The sequence below is a fragment of the Bos indicus x Bos taurus genome, chromosome 5 (genome assembly GCF_003369695.1).
Source record: "Bos indicus x Bos taurus breed Angus x Brahman F1 hybrid chromosome 5, Bos_hybrid_MaternalHap_v2.0, whole genome shotgun sequence".
NCBI classification, from domain to species: domain Eukaryota; kingdom Metazoa; phylum Chordata; class Mammalia; order Artiodactyla; family Bovidae; genus Bos; species Bos indicus x Bos taurus.
The window spans coordinates 17380590-17395797 of record NC_040080.1 but is presented as its reverse complement, the minus strand read 5'-3'; the positions used below and the strand labels follow the sequence as shown (position 1 = coordinate 17395797).

Below are 15208 nucleotides of genomic sequence, written 5' to 3'. Positions count from 1 at the left end.
GTCAATCAGTCATGCCTGACTCTCTGTGACCCCATGGACTGCAGCACACCAGGCTTCCCTGTCTATTACCAACTCCCAGAGCTTGCTCAAACTCATATCCATTGAGTCGGTGATGCCATCCAACCATTTCATCCTCTGTCATCTCCTTCTCCTCCTGCCTTCAATCTTTCCCAGCATCAGGGTCTTTTCTAAGCAGTCAGTTCTTCGCATAAGGTGGCCAAGGTATTGGAGCTTCTACTTCAGCTCCGTCCTACCAATGAATATTCAAGGTTGATTTCCTTTAAATTGACTGGGCTGATCTCCTTGCCATCCAAGGGTCTCGGAAGAGTCTTCTCCAACACTACAGTTCAAAAGCATCAATTCTTCAGCACTTAGCTTTCTTTTAAACATGTTGAATTAATTGATAAGTTTCTCTTTCAGCCATGACACAATGTTTGTGGGATCTTAGTTCCTTGACCAGGGTTGAACCTAGGCCCTAGCAGTGAAAGTGCAGAATCCTAACCTCTGGACCACCAGGAGATTCTGTAATCTATAAACGTTTATGCAAGTATATCACATACAAAGTGATGTTTATGTCACATTATGGAGACATAAATGCCAAAAGCAGAGTGATTCCTCACTCCTTGCAAGGAGTCTGACAGCATTAAATATGGCATATGTTCAAGATGATGCTACCAAATATATGATATTACCTATATTTTGAATCTCTAGGGAGGCTGGGCATTGAGGAGCAAAAATTCACTCTTTTCAGATAGAAAGATTGCAGGGGATGAACTGACCACACTCACCTGTCTGAGAGGACCTCACCCCATCCTCCTTCTCTGGGAACACTTCCTCCTCATTCCCCTGAGAGGCAGAAGGAGTTCCAGGCACTGGTACTTCTTCAGCATCATCGTAATTTTCAGCAGGGACATCAGTCCTCTGATCTGGGGGTTCCAAGAGCAGACAAGGGAGTGGATGAAACCGCAGTGGGTGGGTTGGTCTGGGGAATACCTAAGATACCTTCTGACCCAGAGTTTCTGAGTTTCTGAATAAAGGCACCAATCACTCCTTGTTTCAAAAGACTTTTTTCTCTAAGACCATGTTTCATTTTGATGTGTCCATAAGCCAAAACATGATTTTACATATCTCAATATTTTCTGGGGGAAACTACATATCTCAAAGCAACTCTTTCACCACTGAGCATTGCTAAAGTATTTTGACAAACTGTGCTTTACAGATGTTATTTTTTTAAAACATCGTGTGCCTGTTGTGATTCTGGACACAGAGAGACCAGCCCCAACATGAGACATCACAGAACTGCCAGAGAAGAAGGATGAACCCCATCTGGACACAAGGGTCGCCTCTGGTCCATCAAAGGAAAACCATTCCCCTTAAATCTCCTCTCTATGAGGGAAACTCTCCTCCCCAGAGCCCAGCCGAGGCAGGTCCACCTCTATTTCCTGGAGTGGATCTGTAGTCACTGTTGTCCTCACCATCCCTGGTGTAATACAGCAGTTTAGTCAGTGAGAAATCTGATGGGAAGCCTCATGTGGAGATAAACATCACACAACACACAGCATGACCCTCCCCACACCCACGGGACCTGTGTTAAGGCTGAGAAGGGACAAGCCTGGCTTCTGCAGTGTAGACAGAGGCTGGGAGGTCACGAGGCTCTGAGAGGCCATCCTGCCTCTTTGGAGGAGCCGTCTCTGTGAGCCTGGGGCACACATGGGGTCTGCAGATGCTGAGAAGATGTGCACAGCTAGTGGGTGGTGACAACCAGAGCTCCCAGGAGGGCAGACAGAGACACTCACCTGGGCTGCCCAGACCTTCCTTCTGGGTCAGAAGGTAATCGAGCTCCTCATACACAGCTTCAGCAAGAGCATCTTCATAGCTGGATAAGGCTGAGAGATCCCCCAGCAGGTCAGAGAAGCTTCCCCAGGTACCCCAATCCAGCCAGCCCACCTTTATCTCCCTGGTGCTCACATGGGGGCTGCCAGGACCTCAGCATCATCTCCTACCCCGTGCACCATGTCAGCACCTTCTCCCCTCGTCTGACCCTGATTACAGCTCAGCGCCAACTCTGTCTGGTCTCACAGGACAGGCCATGACTTATGAGAGTTCACACCCCAGTCCTAAAAGCTCTGTCTACTCAGCCCTTAGAGCTCAACACGGAGCACATGGAGTCTGCAACTCAGAATAGTAACTGGCCCAGGTTCCCCTCCTCACACCTGCCCCATTTCCCGCCTCCACACACTCTCCTGGTCCCCAGTTCCCCCTGCAGCCCACCTCTGCGCTCTGCTCTCCATCTGAGTAGCTGAGTCACAAAGATGATGAGGACCAGGAAGAGAAGGGCCCCCAGGATGAGGCAGAGGATCCCAGGCAGGGAGAAGATGCCAGGGAGAGGATTTGAGGTTGTTCTGGTCCCTAAGGAGAACAGGAAAAAGGGCTGGAGATACTCTTGGGCACAGAGAAATGTGTCAGCATTTTCAGGAGCTCCGGACAATGGCGTCTCAGCTTCAGAGAGTGTCAGGGTTCCCCTAGGTCTCGTCCTGAGACAATTCGACTCCACTCTGGCCAGTGTGGCCCCAAGGCAGAGATGGGGATTGTCAGGGAGCTGCCCTGCTGAGACAGCCTCTGAGGACCCAGCTCATCCCTTCTCCTTGGGCTTCAGGAAACAGAACATCAAACAGTCCAGGGACCTGCACCTCTCTGATGAGGAGCAACACTCAAGGTCGGGTGGGAGTTCCTTAGATTCTATAACATGGAAACCAGACTTCCTTGGACCCCGGGCATGAGAATATTTGACCCTGGACATCAAGGCAGGGGATTTCCCCAGTGTAATGCCCTGGCTGCTCCCCAACAGCCATGGCTCCTCAGACTCTTTCTTATTCGGAGCTGTCAGAGAGCCCACAGAACAGATCCCCAGTATTTGAGTATTCTCTCCTGCCTGTGGATGGATCACAGTACCTGCTGTAGTCGTGGGCACTGTTGTCCTTACACCTAAAGAGAAAAACAGTAGTATGGGGAAGAAGAATTGGCCAGAACGCAGGGCAAATCTTTTCCCTCCTGAGCCTGAAATCACCCCTCAGTCTCCACAACATCAGTGTCCAGTCCTCCCAGCTTCTGTATCATAGATCAGGGCCCTAGGACCTGGACACTGTCTGAATACAAACTCCCCCACCCGGCCCAGCCCACTGCCCCTGCGCTGCCCCAGCTCACCCAGGGTGGACCCTGAGCCCCTCACTCACCAGAGCACCTCACACCAGCATCCTCCTTGTGCTTGCAGTCACTCTGCCCCCAGGGCTCCGCAGCACAGTCCCACAGGGAAGACTCCCGGCCCCCACACCGCACCTCGTCCAGCCAGATGCTCCCATTTCCAGGGCCGAATGTCGCAGCCTGCACGGCTTCCAGGGCCTGGCCACAGCCCAGCTGCTGACACACCACCTCAGCCTCTGCCAGGCTCCAGGAGTCATCGCACACAGTGCCCCAGGAGCCGCTGTGCCAGACCTCCACCCGCCCTGAGCACTCGCTGTCTCCTCCTCTGAGCCGGAGCTTCTCTCTGTCTGAAAAGGCAGCAGCCTCTCCTGTGACTGCCCTGGTGGAGGAAGGAGCCCCTGGAAGCCACAGGGGAGGGGGCTGACATACCTGTGCAGGGGGCAGCAGTTGGACAGCTCTTGGGTCTTCTTACTGCAAACAGCAGGGATACAGTGGATCAGGAATAGCTGGGGGAGGTCTTGTCCCCAAACATGAGTATCTAAGGTTTTTTGTCACAGTCAAATGACAAGAGACCACAGAAGCTTCATCATCTACTTGGCTGAGAGGTTCACTGCATGTTATCAGCAGCTGAAATTACTTTATCTAATTAGTTGTTTACCATAACAACAGCAAACAAACAGACACAGAGACAAATACAAATATACACCTACATTTTGTAGACTCAACCAAAACCCATCAATTAGGTTTGAAAATATGAAATCATACTAATGACATCCTACATGGTTGGCAGTGACACAGAAACAGAGAGTAAGTCACCTGCACACGAGATGTAGGCTTCCTCCTTTGGAGAGCATGAGTTGTAATTCCAAGGGTCAGAAGGACACTGCCAGAGAGAGGGGTCAGTTCTCTGGCACTGGATTCCATCTACCCAGTGGGGTCTAGAACCTTCCCTGAGACCAACAGAGGTGTTGAGACTTCCACTGTCCCCACAGCCAAGCTGACTGCAGATGATGGACACAGTGACATCATCCATGGGGCTGCGGCAGACACTACCCCAGGTCCCGTTGTAGAAAACTTCCAGCCACCCAGCACACTCCTGGTCCCCGCTGACCATCCTGAGGGCCAGGAACTCTAAGATCGAAAGGGAGGAGACAGGACACAGTGAGCACTCCACTCAGAGCTCTGGGTTTTCCTCTACCCCAGAAATAGTGCCCATACACCCCTGACCCAGCGGAGGAGATGCCCACTGGGTGACAAGACTGACTTTTACCTCCCTTTCACCTGACTTTGTCCATTAATGTCTATATACCTATTTCTACCACAACAATGTAGATATGAACAGAGAGGAAGACCAAACTGGGCAGCTGCAGTGATGGGAGCTGAATTCTGATTCCTGACAAAACTTCTAAAAGAACAGAAAATGATGTGGACAGTGAGGTAGTTGACAGAATAATGGACCCACAGAGATGTCCACAGCCTAATCCCCGAACGTGTGACAGTCACCTTACATTTCAAAAGAGATTTTACAGACGTGATTAATAAGGACCTTGGGATGGAGACATAAAACTCAAATATTGTGGATTAACCATGTGAGCCCAGCCTTACACATCTTTAAACCTGCTATTCTGAGAAATTCATCATCTTTCCCAGCTCCAGTCAGAGGGAAATGTGAGTGAGGGAGAACAGTTGGAAGAGCACTGTTGTCTGAAGAAGAATAAAGAGGGCCCTGAGCCAAGAAATGAGGCCACACAGAAACCACAAAAGGCTGGGAAAGGAGTCCTCCCCAGAGACTCCAGGAAGAATGCAGCCCTGTGGACATTGGATGTAGGCCCACAGAGACCCTGGTTAGACTCCTAGCAAACATAACTGTAAAGGAAAAATCTGAGTTTTCACTATGTCAGTCTCCTCTGTCCATGGGATTCTCAGGCAAGAATACTGGAATGGGTTGCCATGCCCTCCTCCAGGGGATCTTCCTAACCCAAGGACTGAACCCACATCTTTTACATCTCCTGCAATGGCAGGCAGGTTCTTTACCACTAGCACAACCTGGGAAACCTAGGATTTCCAGGTGTTTCTTCCACGGATAACCGCAGAGTGAGCCCTGCTTTCAAGTGTTAACTGTAAGAAACAGCTCTGTCAGGTAACACTACTGAGAATAAAGGATCAGAATCTCAGCTGCCTCAGGAGGAAGTGAAAGCACCCAGTCTTCATGTCTGTTGGAAAGACAGGCTCCATGGGAGGAAGCCTCCTTCTCTGGTCCTTTAAGCATCTCTCCATCAGGGCTCAGACCCCTGTCCTCCAGGGCCCCACTCCTCCCCCTGCCTGTGGACAGTGTGCAGCACAGACCTGAGCAGATGACCCCGGCGTCCTCCTTGTGTCTGCAGTCGTGCCGCCCCCAGCCCCGGGAAGGGCACCTCCACACGTGGGACTCCTTTCCTGTGCAGTTCAGGTCGTCCAGCCAGATGGGCCCTGGCCCTTCCCCAAAGTGAGCTGACCTTGTGGCATTGAGGGCTTCTCCACAGCCCAGCTGCCTGCACACCACGCGGGCATCGTCCAGGTCCCAGCCATCATCACAGATGGTGCCCCAGGAGCCCTGGTCAAGGATCTCCACTCTCCCAGCGCAGGGACCACCCCCGTCCACCAGGCGGAGCTGCCTGCTGTCTGAGGAGAGAGAAATGGGACAATGGGGTGGTGACCTCAGGGGTTGAGTAGCATCTTCTGTCCTGTGGGACTCTCACCTAAGCAGTAGGGGGCGCTCTCCTCTGAGGCCACAGAGCCTGCTGGTTCAGACACGGAGTCGTTGCACTGGGGCAGCACCCGGGTCTGGTTTCCTGCAGAAACAGCAATGATCAGGGGTCTGGTTGGGTTGAAGAACAGGAAACTGAATTAAACTAAATAATAACCTAGTGATGGTGTTTGAGATGAAAGCTGTAACAGCAGTGAAGTTATTATAGAGTTCAGTTTCTCCATGGAGAGGTCTGCTTCTGACAGTGCCACAATTTTTGTTTAAGCCAAGCTTTACACTGAGAATGAGTTAAATAGTGGGTTCTATACCTAAATCTATATCAAAATAGAAGAAACAAAACAAAATCTTTTCTGAAAGATTTCTAAAAGTTTTCATCTTCCGTGTCTGTCACTAACAGAAGGGAAAAAAACTCATATAAAAGACATCAAATGGAAAATCAAAAGGAAAAAGAAGACATTCCCCAAAATTTCCCCAAATATTCAACTATCAGAGTTACCTGACAGAGAATTTAAATAGCCCTGATTACAGTGCTCTTAAGATTAATTGACAAGATGTTTTTCTTGGCAGAGAAATTTTAACAAAAAAAGAAATAAAAGTTCTAGAGCTAAGAAACTTAATATTTGAATTTAAGAACTAAAGAATGAATGTATAAGCACATTAGATCAGCATAAGGCAGTTATTAATACAGAAGATCAGAGGACAAATATTCTATTAGGTTGGTGCAAACATCACTGCGGTTTCAGACCACGAATTTTAAATCATTATAATTAGGCTCAGACATATCTTTATTAATCAAAATAGGAACCATTACAATCAACACATTTTTGCCAACGAGAAATTAGTTTGTTTTTTCCTGTAGTGTAAAGCTGTGCTTTGGGATTTGATGAACTCTTGCAAAGCATTTTCTGCCTCCTGTTGGTTGTGGAAGCATTTTCTCTGCAAAAAGTTGTCAAGATGTTTGAAGAAGTGGTATTCAGTTGACGGGAGGTCAGGTGAATATGGCAGATGAGGCAAAACTTCGTAGCCCAACTCGTTAAACTTCTGAAGCGTTGGTTGTGTGATGTGTGGCCAGGCGTTGCCACGGAGAAGAATTGGCACCTTTCTGTTGACCAATGCCGACTGCAGGTGTTGCAGTTTTTAGTGCATCTCAGTGATTTGCTGAGCATACTTTCCAGATGTAATGGTTTTGCTGGGATTCAGAAAGCTGTAGTGGATCAGACTGGCAGCAAGTTTGGCCTTGGGAAGTGCTTTGCAGCTTCTTCTCAGTCCCACCACTGAGCTGGTCATCGCCAGTTGTCATATAAAATCCACTTTTCATCACAGGTCACAATTCAATTGAGAAATGGTTCATTGTTGTTGTGTAAAATAAGAGAAGATGATGCTTCAAAATGACAAGTTTTTTGATTTGTGGTCAGCTCATGAGGCACCCACTTATCAAGTTTTTTCACCTTTTGGCGTTTGCTTCAAATGCCAAACGACTGTAGAAAGGTCAACATTCAGTTCTTAGGCAACTTCTCATGTAATTGTAAAAGGATCAGCTTTGATGATTGCTCTAATTGGTTGTTGTCAACTTTCAATGGCGGGCCATTGCACTCCTCATCTTCAAGGTTCTCATCTCCTTTGCAAAACTTCATTTAAATAAAATTCTTTATTATTTATTTATTTTTGGTGTTGCAGGGTCTTTGCTGCTGCTCAGGCTTTTCTCTAGTTGTGGCGAGTGGGGACTAGTCTTTGTTACAGTGCGCAGGCTTCTCACTGTGGTGGTTCTCATGTTATGGAGAACAAGCTCTAGGGCTTCTGGGCTTCAGTAGTTGTGGTTCCCAGGCTCTAGAGCACAGGCTCAATAGTTGTGGTGCACAGGCTTAGCTGCTCTGCAGCATGTGGCGTCTTCCTGGACTAGGGATTGAACCTGTGTCTCCCGCATTGGCAGGCGGATTCTTTACCACAGAGCCACAAGGGAAGCCCTGCAAATCTTCTTGAACAACCACTGCATTATATGTTCATTAGCAGTTCCTGGACCAAATGCATTGTTGATGTTGCAAGTTGTCTCTGCTGCTTTATGACCCATTTTGAACTCGAATAAGAAAATCACTTGAAATTGCTTTGTGTCTAACATCATGTCTATAATCTAAAATACATATGAAATAAGCAGCAAGTAATAAACCATAGCAAAATAAAAAGCAAGAAATACACATTAAATGATGTGTAACATAACCACATTTATTTAAGAATACATTCCAATATCAAATGGCAAATTTCAATAATGCAAAACGGCAATGACTTTTGCACCAACCTAACTGCAGGTCACATGGTAAGTGTCCTGGTTATACTGCTGTGTAACAAATTTCCCCCCAAAATTTAGCCACTGGAGGAAAAAATATATACTTCATTTTGCTTAAGACTTCCTGAGTCAGCAATTTGGGAAAGACTCAACAGTTCTGTCTTGGGGTCTTTCAGTGCTTGCACTTAGGTATCATCTGGGGCTGCAATCAGCTGAGAACTGGACTGAACCTGTGGTTACTAAGGAAATTCCTCATAGTATTTTAGTGGTAAAGGGACATCATGACAGCAACCTAATCCAGAAAGATTTTATATGTTCAGAGAGAAATGAGACAGAATGAACCAAAAACTAGCATTGAGGGATTCCAGTTAAAGGTCATCTGGAAATGTTTATATTATTCTTCTAACTTTTCAGTGTCTCATATTACATCAAAATTTTAAAAAAATGTTAAAAGGTGAAAACAAGTCAGAGATAATTCATTCCTAGGACATTGTCCATAAAAGAAATACTAATAACATAAAAAATAAATAAAATGCTTAGGAAAAATGTAGAAGAAGGTGGACAAAACTTCTGAGAGAAATTTAAGACCTAGCTGAATGGAGGGATATATTATGTCAATGGCTTCCCAGATGGCTCAGTAGTAAAGAATCCGCCTGCCAGTGCAGAAGTGGGTTCAATATCTGGGTCAGGAAGAAGCCCTGGAGGAGAGCATGGCAACCCACTCCAGTATTCTTGCCTGGGAAATCCCATGGACAATGGAGCCTGGGCAGACTGCACTCCATGGGTCACAAAACAGTTGGATGCAACTTTGTGACTAAACAACAACAAAAATTATGTCAATGAATTGAGAGATCCAAAATTGTCAAAGTCAGTCATTCCCAAATTTCTGTGTAGATTAAATCTAATCTTAATCAAAATACTCTTATGCTATTTTTTTAGGGAGTGTGAAAAATAACAAGCAGATTCCAAAATTTAGACAAAATACAAAATACCAAGAATGACCAACACAGTCAGTAAGAAAAGGAACAAAGTTAAAGGAGTTAATATAAAGTAACCCCTGTAAATTAAAATTATCTAGACTTATTATAAAGTTATAGTAATTAAGAAAATGCAGTATTGGTGCAAAGATAGACAAATGATACAGTGGAACAGAATACAGAGTCTTTAAAAGGACTCAGACATATGTGCTCTTCTGCTTAAGATAAAGGTAGCACTGCAGGGGGGGAAAAAGTCTCTCCAGAAAAAGATTCTGAGTGAATTGGATGTCCATGTGAAACATGACTTATCTTACACAGATATCAACCCCAGAAGGAAGGTACAATTACATGCAAGAGAAAAAGAAACTTTTGTAAGATACTCTAAGAGAATATTTTCATGATCTTGGAGAAGGGAAAGTTCTTTTTAAAGGGATATAAGAAGTATTAAATATACAGGGAAAAGTTGGCAATTATATTAATATTTCCTTCAAATTAAAAACTTGCTTTATCAAAGGATCCTGTACCATTTAGAAAAAGAAAATACCAAATGTTAAACACACAAAATAAGTAACATATATTTGTGCCCCAAGTCATTGTCATGCTACATTCTAGCATTATATTTATAATAGTCAAGAGCAGGAAACAACTCAAATCTCTAACATCAGTTGAATGGATCAATGGCCATGTTATCAATGAAAGCAATATTCTACAGTAATAAAAATGAATAAAGTACTGCTATAAACAACATCATGAGTGAATCCTAAACATGAAGTTGAGTCGAAGAAGTCACACACAAAATAAAACACACTGCATGATTTTATATAAAGTTCAAAAACTGATAAAACACTCTATGATAGTAGAAGTTAGATAAGCAGTTTTCCCTGGAGAGGAGGGAGGCCAGTTATTGGAGGCAACAGTGACTCTTGGGGCTGGGAATGTTCTCTTTGCTGCTGTGGGTACATGACTGAAGTCTACACGTATTGCTTATACACTGTCTTCTATGATCATATGTCAATAACAATGTTGCTTTAAAATATATTATTCCCCTTCACACTTCTTGCCCTAACCTGAAAAATGAGTGAACAATGAGGAGCACCATATTTCATCATGAAATATCTTCCAAAGCCAGTTTTCCCTCACTCTCTGCTCTTGGGGACATTTCACTCCAGGAGCATCCTAAGTACCAATAGCCCTTCCCTGTCTCTTACCTGAGCAGGTCACAGAGGCCGTGTTGCCATGGGAACAGTCAGGACCACCCAAGGCAGTCACAGGGCAACTCCACAGGAAGGACTCTGCCCCCGAGCAGTGAAATCGGACTGTTGAGATCTGATCACCTCTCTCCACCAAGTGTGGTCCTCTGGGGGTGGAGATGGCGACTCCACAGCCGAGCTGACGACAGACAACATTGGCATTGGCCAGACTCCAGTGGGAGGCACAGAGCGCTCTCCATCGTCCAGAAATCTTCATCTCCACCTGCCCCTCACATTGAGAGGAGCCATTTGTCATGAGTCGGACTTCTGAGTATGCTGGTAGAAGAAGACAGAGTTTCAGCAAAATCACATGGCTTTCTCACCTGAACAGAGTGTGCAGGGAGGTTAGTCCTGACCTGCATCTCACCTGAACAAACAACCTGAGCAGCTCCACTGTGGTGACAAGTGCCCCCTGGACAAGGCACTCTGGGGCACCACCAGAGCTTACGTTCCTTCCCCTCACACCTGAACTCTTCAGCCCAGACCTGGCCATCAGACTCTCTGAAGAGCTCGTGTCCCAGAACAGACACAGCCTCGCCACACCCCAGCTCTGCACAGATGACTTGGGCAGTGGGGAGGGTGAAGTTTCCATCAGACACTAGGGTCCAGTCTTCTCCAGGACGTACTTCTACTCGTCCTGAGCAGGGCCCATCGTCTCCAACCAGACGCACAAATCCTAAGAAACAACAACAAGAAATCCAGTGAGTGCCCATAGACCTGGTTTGGCAATTGGAAACAATGTCACAGGCAATAATGTGAAAATTTTTCTTTTCCAGGAGTGGTGCCTGGAAAGAGAATTGGACAGTTATTTTCAGAATTTCATGAGCAAGTATTTTCAAGACCAAGTTTCTGAAAAGAAACCCTGAAGGATTTTCAGGGTCAGTTTGAAATGGCTGATTTCCAAAAACATGCATTTTGAGGTTAATTAGGGATGTGAATTTCTCATCTAAAGGCCTGGAAACTACAGAGCCCAAGGATACTGCTCTGTAGTGGGCACCAGGCTCAGGTTCAGAGCTGTACTAACCCAGAGTGAAGTAGATCCATGGGCCTCAAGAGGTTAGAGGACTAAGAGCCACACAAGGTTAGAGGGCCATCCTGAGATTTCTGGGGCCAGAATACTGGCCAGTTTTCTCTCAGGAAACAGCACTTAAGTCTCTGAAGATAAGGAAAATCACACAGGCTGGATCTGTGAGTGCTCAATGACAGTAGACAGACTTCTGGCTTAATAGGAGGAAAGCTAGACATTATAACAAGATTTCACACATGTTTCTTAAAATTTTTCACAGTGAAAAATTCCAAGAAATTTCTTAGGTGACCTGATTTTGGAAAGTTGTCCAGAAATCAGTTTGGATAGGAAGAAAGCTCAGAGTCATAGGAGAAGGGGCTGGTCATAGCCATCTTTCTTGAAAGCTTAGAATTTATCAAAGAACCTGGGAGAGAGTGAGTTCTCAGTGGGAGCATGTAAAACAGCTGAGGTTTTTAATTACTTCATACTAGACATGTGATGGAGAAGGCAATGGCAACCCACTCCAGTACTCTTGCCTTGAAAATCCCATGGGCGGAGGAACCTGGTAGGCTGCAGTCCATGAGATCGCTAAGAGTCGGACATGACTGAGTGACTTCACTTTCACTTTTCACTTTCATGCATTGGAGAAGGAAATGGCAACCCACTCCAGTGTTCTTGCCTGGAGAATCCCAGGGACGGGGGAGCCTGGTGGGCTGCCGTCTATGGGGTCGCACAGGGTCGGACACGACTAAAGCGACTTAGCAGCAGTAGCAGCAGCAGACATGTGAACTTTAGGAAATGCTAAAGAGTGAAGATGAGTTAAAGTATTTTAATCCTGTCTATATGCTATTTTTTCCTTTCCTATTTGGGTTCTTGAGAAATAGCTACCATGGTATAAAGAAAGAGAGGAAGAGAGCAGAGGGCAAATAGTGAAGTGAAGTGAAAGTCACTCAGTCATGTCTGACTCTCTGAGATCCCATGGACTATACAGTCCATGGAATTATCCAGGCCAGAATACTGGAGTGAGTAGCCTTTCCCTTTTCCAGGGGATCTTCCCAACCCAGGGATCGAACCCAGGTCTCCCACATTGCAGGCAGATTCTTTACCAACTGAGCTGCAAGGGAAGCCCAAGAATACCGGAGTGGATAGCCTATCCCTTCTCCAGTGGATCTTCCCAATCCAGGGGTCTAACTGGGGTCTCCTGCACTGGAGGTGGATTCTTTGCCAACTGAGCTATGAGGGAAGCCCAGAGAGCAAATTAGCCATACATAATTTAGAAATTTTCAAATTGCCAAAGCCTCAATATGGATGAAAGATAGAATATTTGGGGGAAATATTTGTCCAACAAGTTTTTGACACATTTTATCCCCTGTGCTCCTCCCATCAACCAGTTCACCCTGCCACCTTTCCCATTTCTCCCACTGCAGACAAGAGAAAACAATCTTAAGAACCACAAATGGGTGCAAAGGAAATTCTGAACGGGAAGAACTTCTGTAGGAGTGGAGTGAGGTAGGGTGTGTAGTAGGTTAAATGGGGAGTGGATGGGGTATGAAACTGAGACAGAGACCAAAGAAAAAACTCATGATCATGGTTTGAACTTCAGGGACCATATTTTGGGTAGAGGAAGGTAATCCAAGTAAAAAAGAAACCCACAACATAAAACACTTTATTTAACACACTTGTCTGGTTTCAAAGTATGCTCATGATAATTTATGTATATGGTGAAATTCTTTCTGGTAAAGGATTCTGATTATATAAATATGTGAACTTTGAAGGTTCAGAAAGAATATTCTAACAAAATAAAAATCTACTACAGAAAAACAGGAAAGAACAGAAAAGACCTAAAAGAAATTAAAGACTTGAAGGATCAGCTTGACCACTTATACAATGGTGAGAGAGAAGATGGTCTGCTTGCCTTTTATTATTTATCACTCTCATCTCCCCAGAGAGACACAGGTTAGAACTTCTAGTCTGGTCTGGTTGGGAGTTTGCTCATAGGCAACACATTCTAATTAAAGCATTTTCAGTCAACACTTTTTAGTTGCTATATTAACCCCGAAGATTATAGATTAGGCAGAACATGAAAGAAATATTTGTTATATGCTGTTTTATGTACCCTGATATATGTTAAATGCTCGAATATACACTGAATAATCAAAAAAGTCTTATACACATAAGGATAGACTCTTCTGAGACAAATTAAGACTTTTTTTGTTTTCTATTTGATTTTAAAATTTGTGTGGGAGATTATGTGTGTGAAAACTGCGAGAAAGTTTGTGGAATAGAAGGCTGATGTCAGTTGATAAGGATACTAAATATAATAAAATATATCCTTCTCTGGTCTCTTGCTGTACAGACATCCTGCTTTCTTAGGCACACACAGCATCCTCCACACCACTCCTGGACCATCAGTGCTGCTCAGAACACCCCACATGTGCCTTTTTCAGTTCCTATTACAGTCCCTCTCCCTCCCAGCTGCCATAACTCTCTTCTACCTTCTTCAAAAATTACATCTGTCCATTACTCCTATTCATTTCAAACAAACCCCCAAATTCAATTCTCTTAAATCATTGAAGTCATCAGGTATAAACTATATAATTTCTTACCATAAAACACAGAAATTGTATTACTTCCACTTTTGACTTGTCAGTGTATGGCTAAGTGTTCTTCCAAAGTTTTGGCCTATACAGATGTCTTAAAATAAAAAATGGGCAGAGAATCTCTGATGGTAACAATCAAAGGAGAACCTATCACTCAGAGCACTTCATCCAAAGTTCTCTGGTCTTACCTGCAAAGGCCTATGAATATTTACATCTAAAATTTCAAAAGAGACTTGCAATTTGGCACAAATCCATCAATTCCTGTCTCATGTGATTGATCTTCATCTTCATTATGAAGATCAGTTTTCACTGGAATAGTTTAATCTACTATGTCAGTAAGATCACTGGAGAAGAAATAGCAGAGACTTACAGCAGGAAAGTAAATGAAGCAGAAGCTTTGTGCATTCACGGAGGATGGGTCTGTCAGTCCTCTCTAGCCCATCTATATCCTATTGCCCCAGTGATCAGACACCAGCTTCCATGGCGCTTTTCATTCTGCCATCACAGGGTAATACACTGACCATACCTGAGCAGACGACTCCTGCATCGTTCTCATGACTGCAGTTGTGCACTCCCCAGCCCCGGGAAGGGCACTTCCACACGTGGGATTCCTTTCCTCTGCAGTCCAATGCGTTCAGCCAGATGGGCCCTGATCCTGCCCCAAAGTGAGCAGACCCCATGGCATTGAGGGCATCTCCACAGCCCAGCTGCCTGCACACCACGCGGGCATCGTCCAAGTCCCAGCCGTTATCACAGATGGTGCCCCAGGAGCCCTCGTCAAGGATCTCCACTCTCCCGGCGCAGAGACCTCCTCCGTCCACCAGGCGGAGCTGTCTGCTGTCTGAGGAGACAGAAATGGGACAATGGGGCATTGACAAGGGGGATAAAGGTCTTCTGTCCTGTGGGACCTTCACCTGAGCAGTAGGGGGCGCTCTCCTCTGAGGCTTCAGAGTCCCCTGGTTCTGACAGGGAGTCATTGCACTGGGGCAGCACCTGAGTCTGGTTTCTTACAGCAGTGATAAGAGAATAATAACATTGAAAATGGGCAAAAACAGGAAATATTACACTACTGAGTAGGGTGAGACAGAAGTGTTAACCTCTGATTTGTAGAGTTCTGCACAGCATCTGAGAAAGACTTAAAAGAAAT

The 15208-nt window shown here is 45.3% G+C and overlaps 1 protein-coding gene across 1 annotated transcript in view; it reads right to left on the bottom strand.

Moving 5' to 3' along the window:
• The window catches only part of LOC113893401 (antigen WC1.1-like), a gene marked incomplete at its 5' end in the record, with an annotated part of 30344 nt that overhangs the window by 2435 nt on the left and 12701 nt on the right, over positions 1-15208 (bottom strand). The window contains 12 exons of the mRNA XM_027543404.1: positions 789-926; positions 1797-1886; positions 2272-2409; positions 2953-2985; positions 3234-3548; positions 3631-3672; positions 4018-4332; positions 5548-5862; positions 5940-6032; positions 10414-10731; positions 10823-11131; positions 14588-14902. Of these exons, the coding sequence (XP_027399205.1) occupies positions 789-926; positions 1797-1886; positions 2272-2409; positions 2953-2985; positions 3234-3548; positions 3631-3672; positions 4018-4332; positions 5548-5862; positions 5940-6032; positions 10414-10731; positions 10823-11131; positions 14588-14902 (2421 nt within the window). The remainder of the gene's footprint in view (positions 1-788; positions 927-1796; positions 1887-2271; positions 2410-2952; positions 2986-3233; positions 3549-3630; positions 3673-4017; positions 4333-5547; positions 5863-5939; positions 6033-10413; positions 10732-10822; positions 11132-14587; positions 14903-15208) is intronic.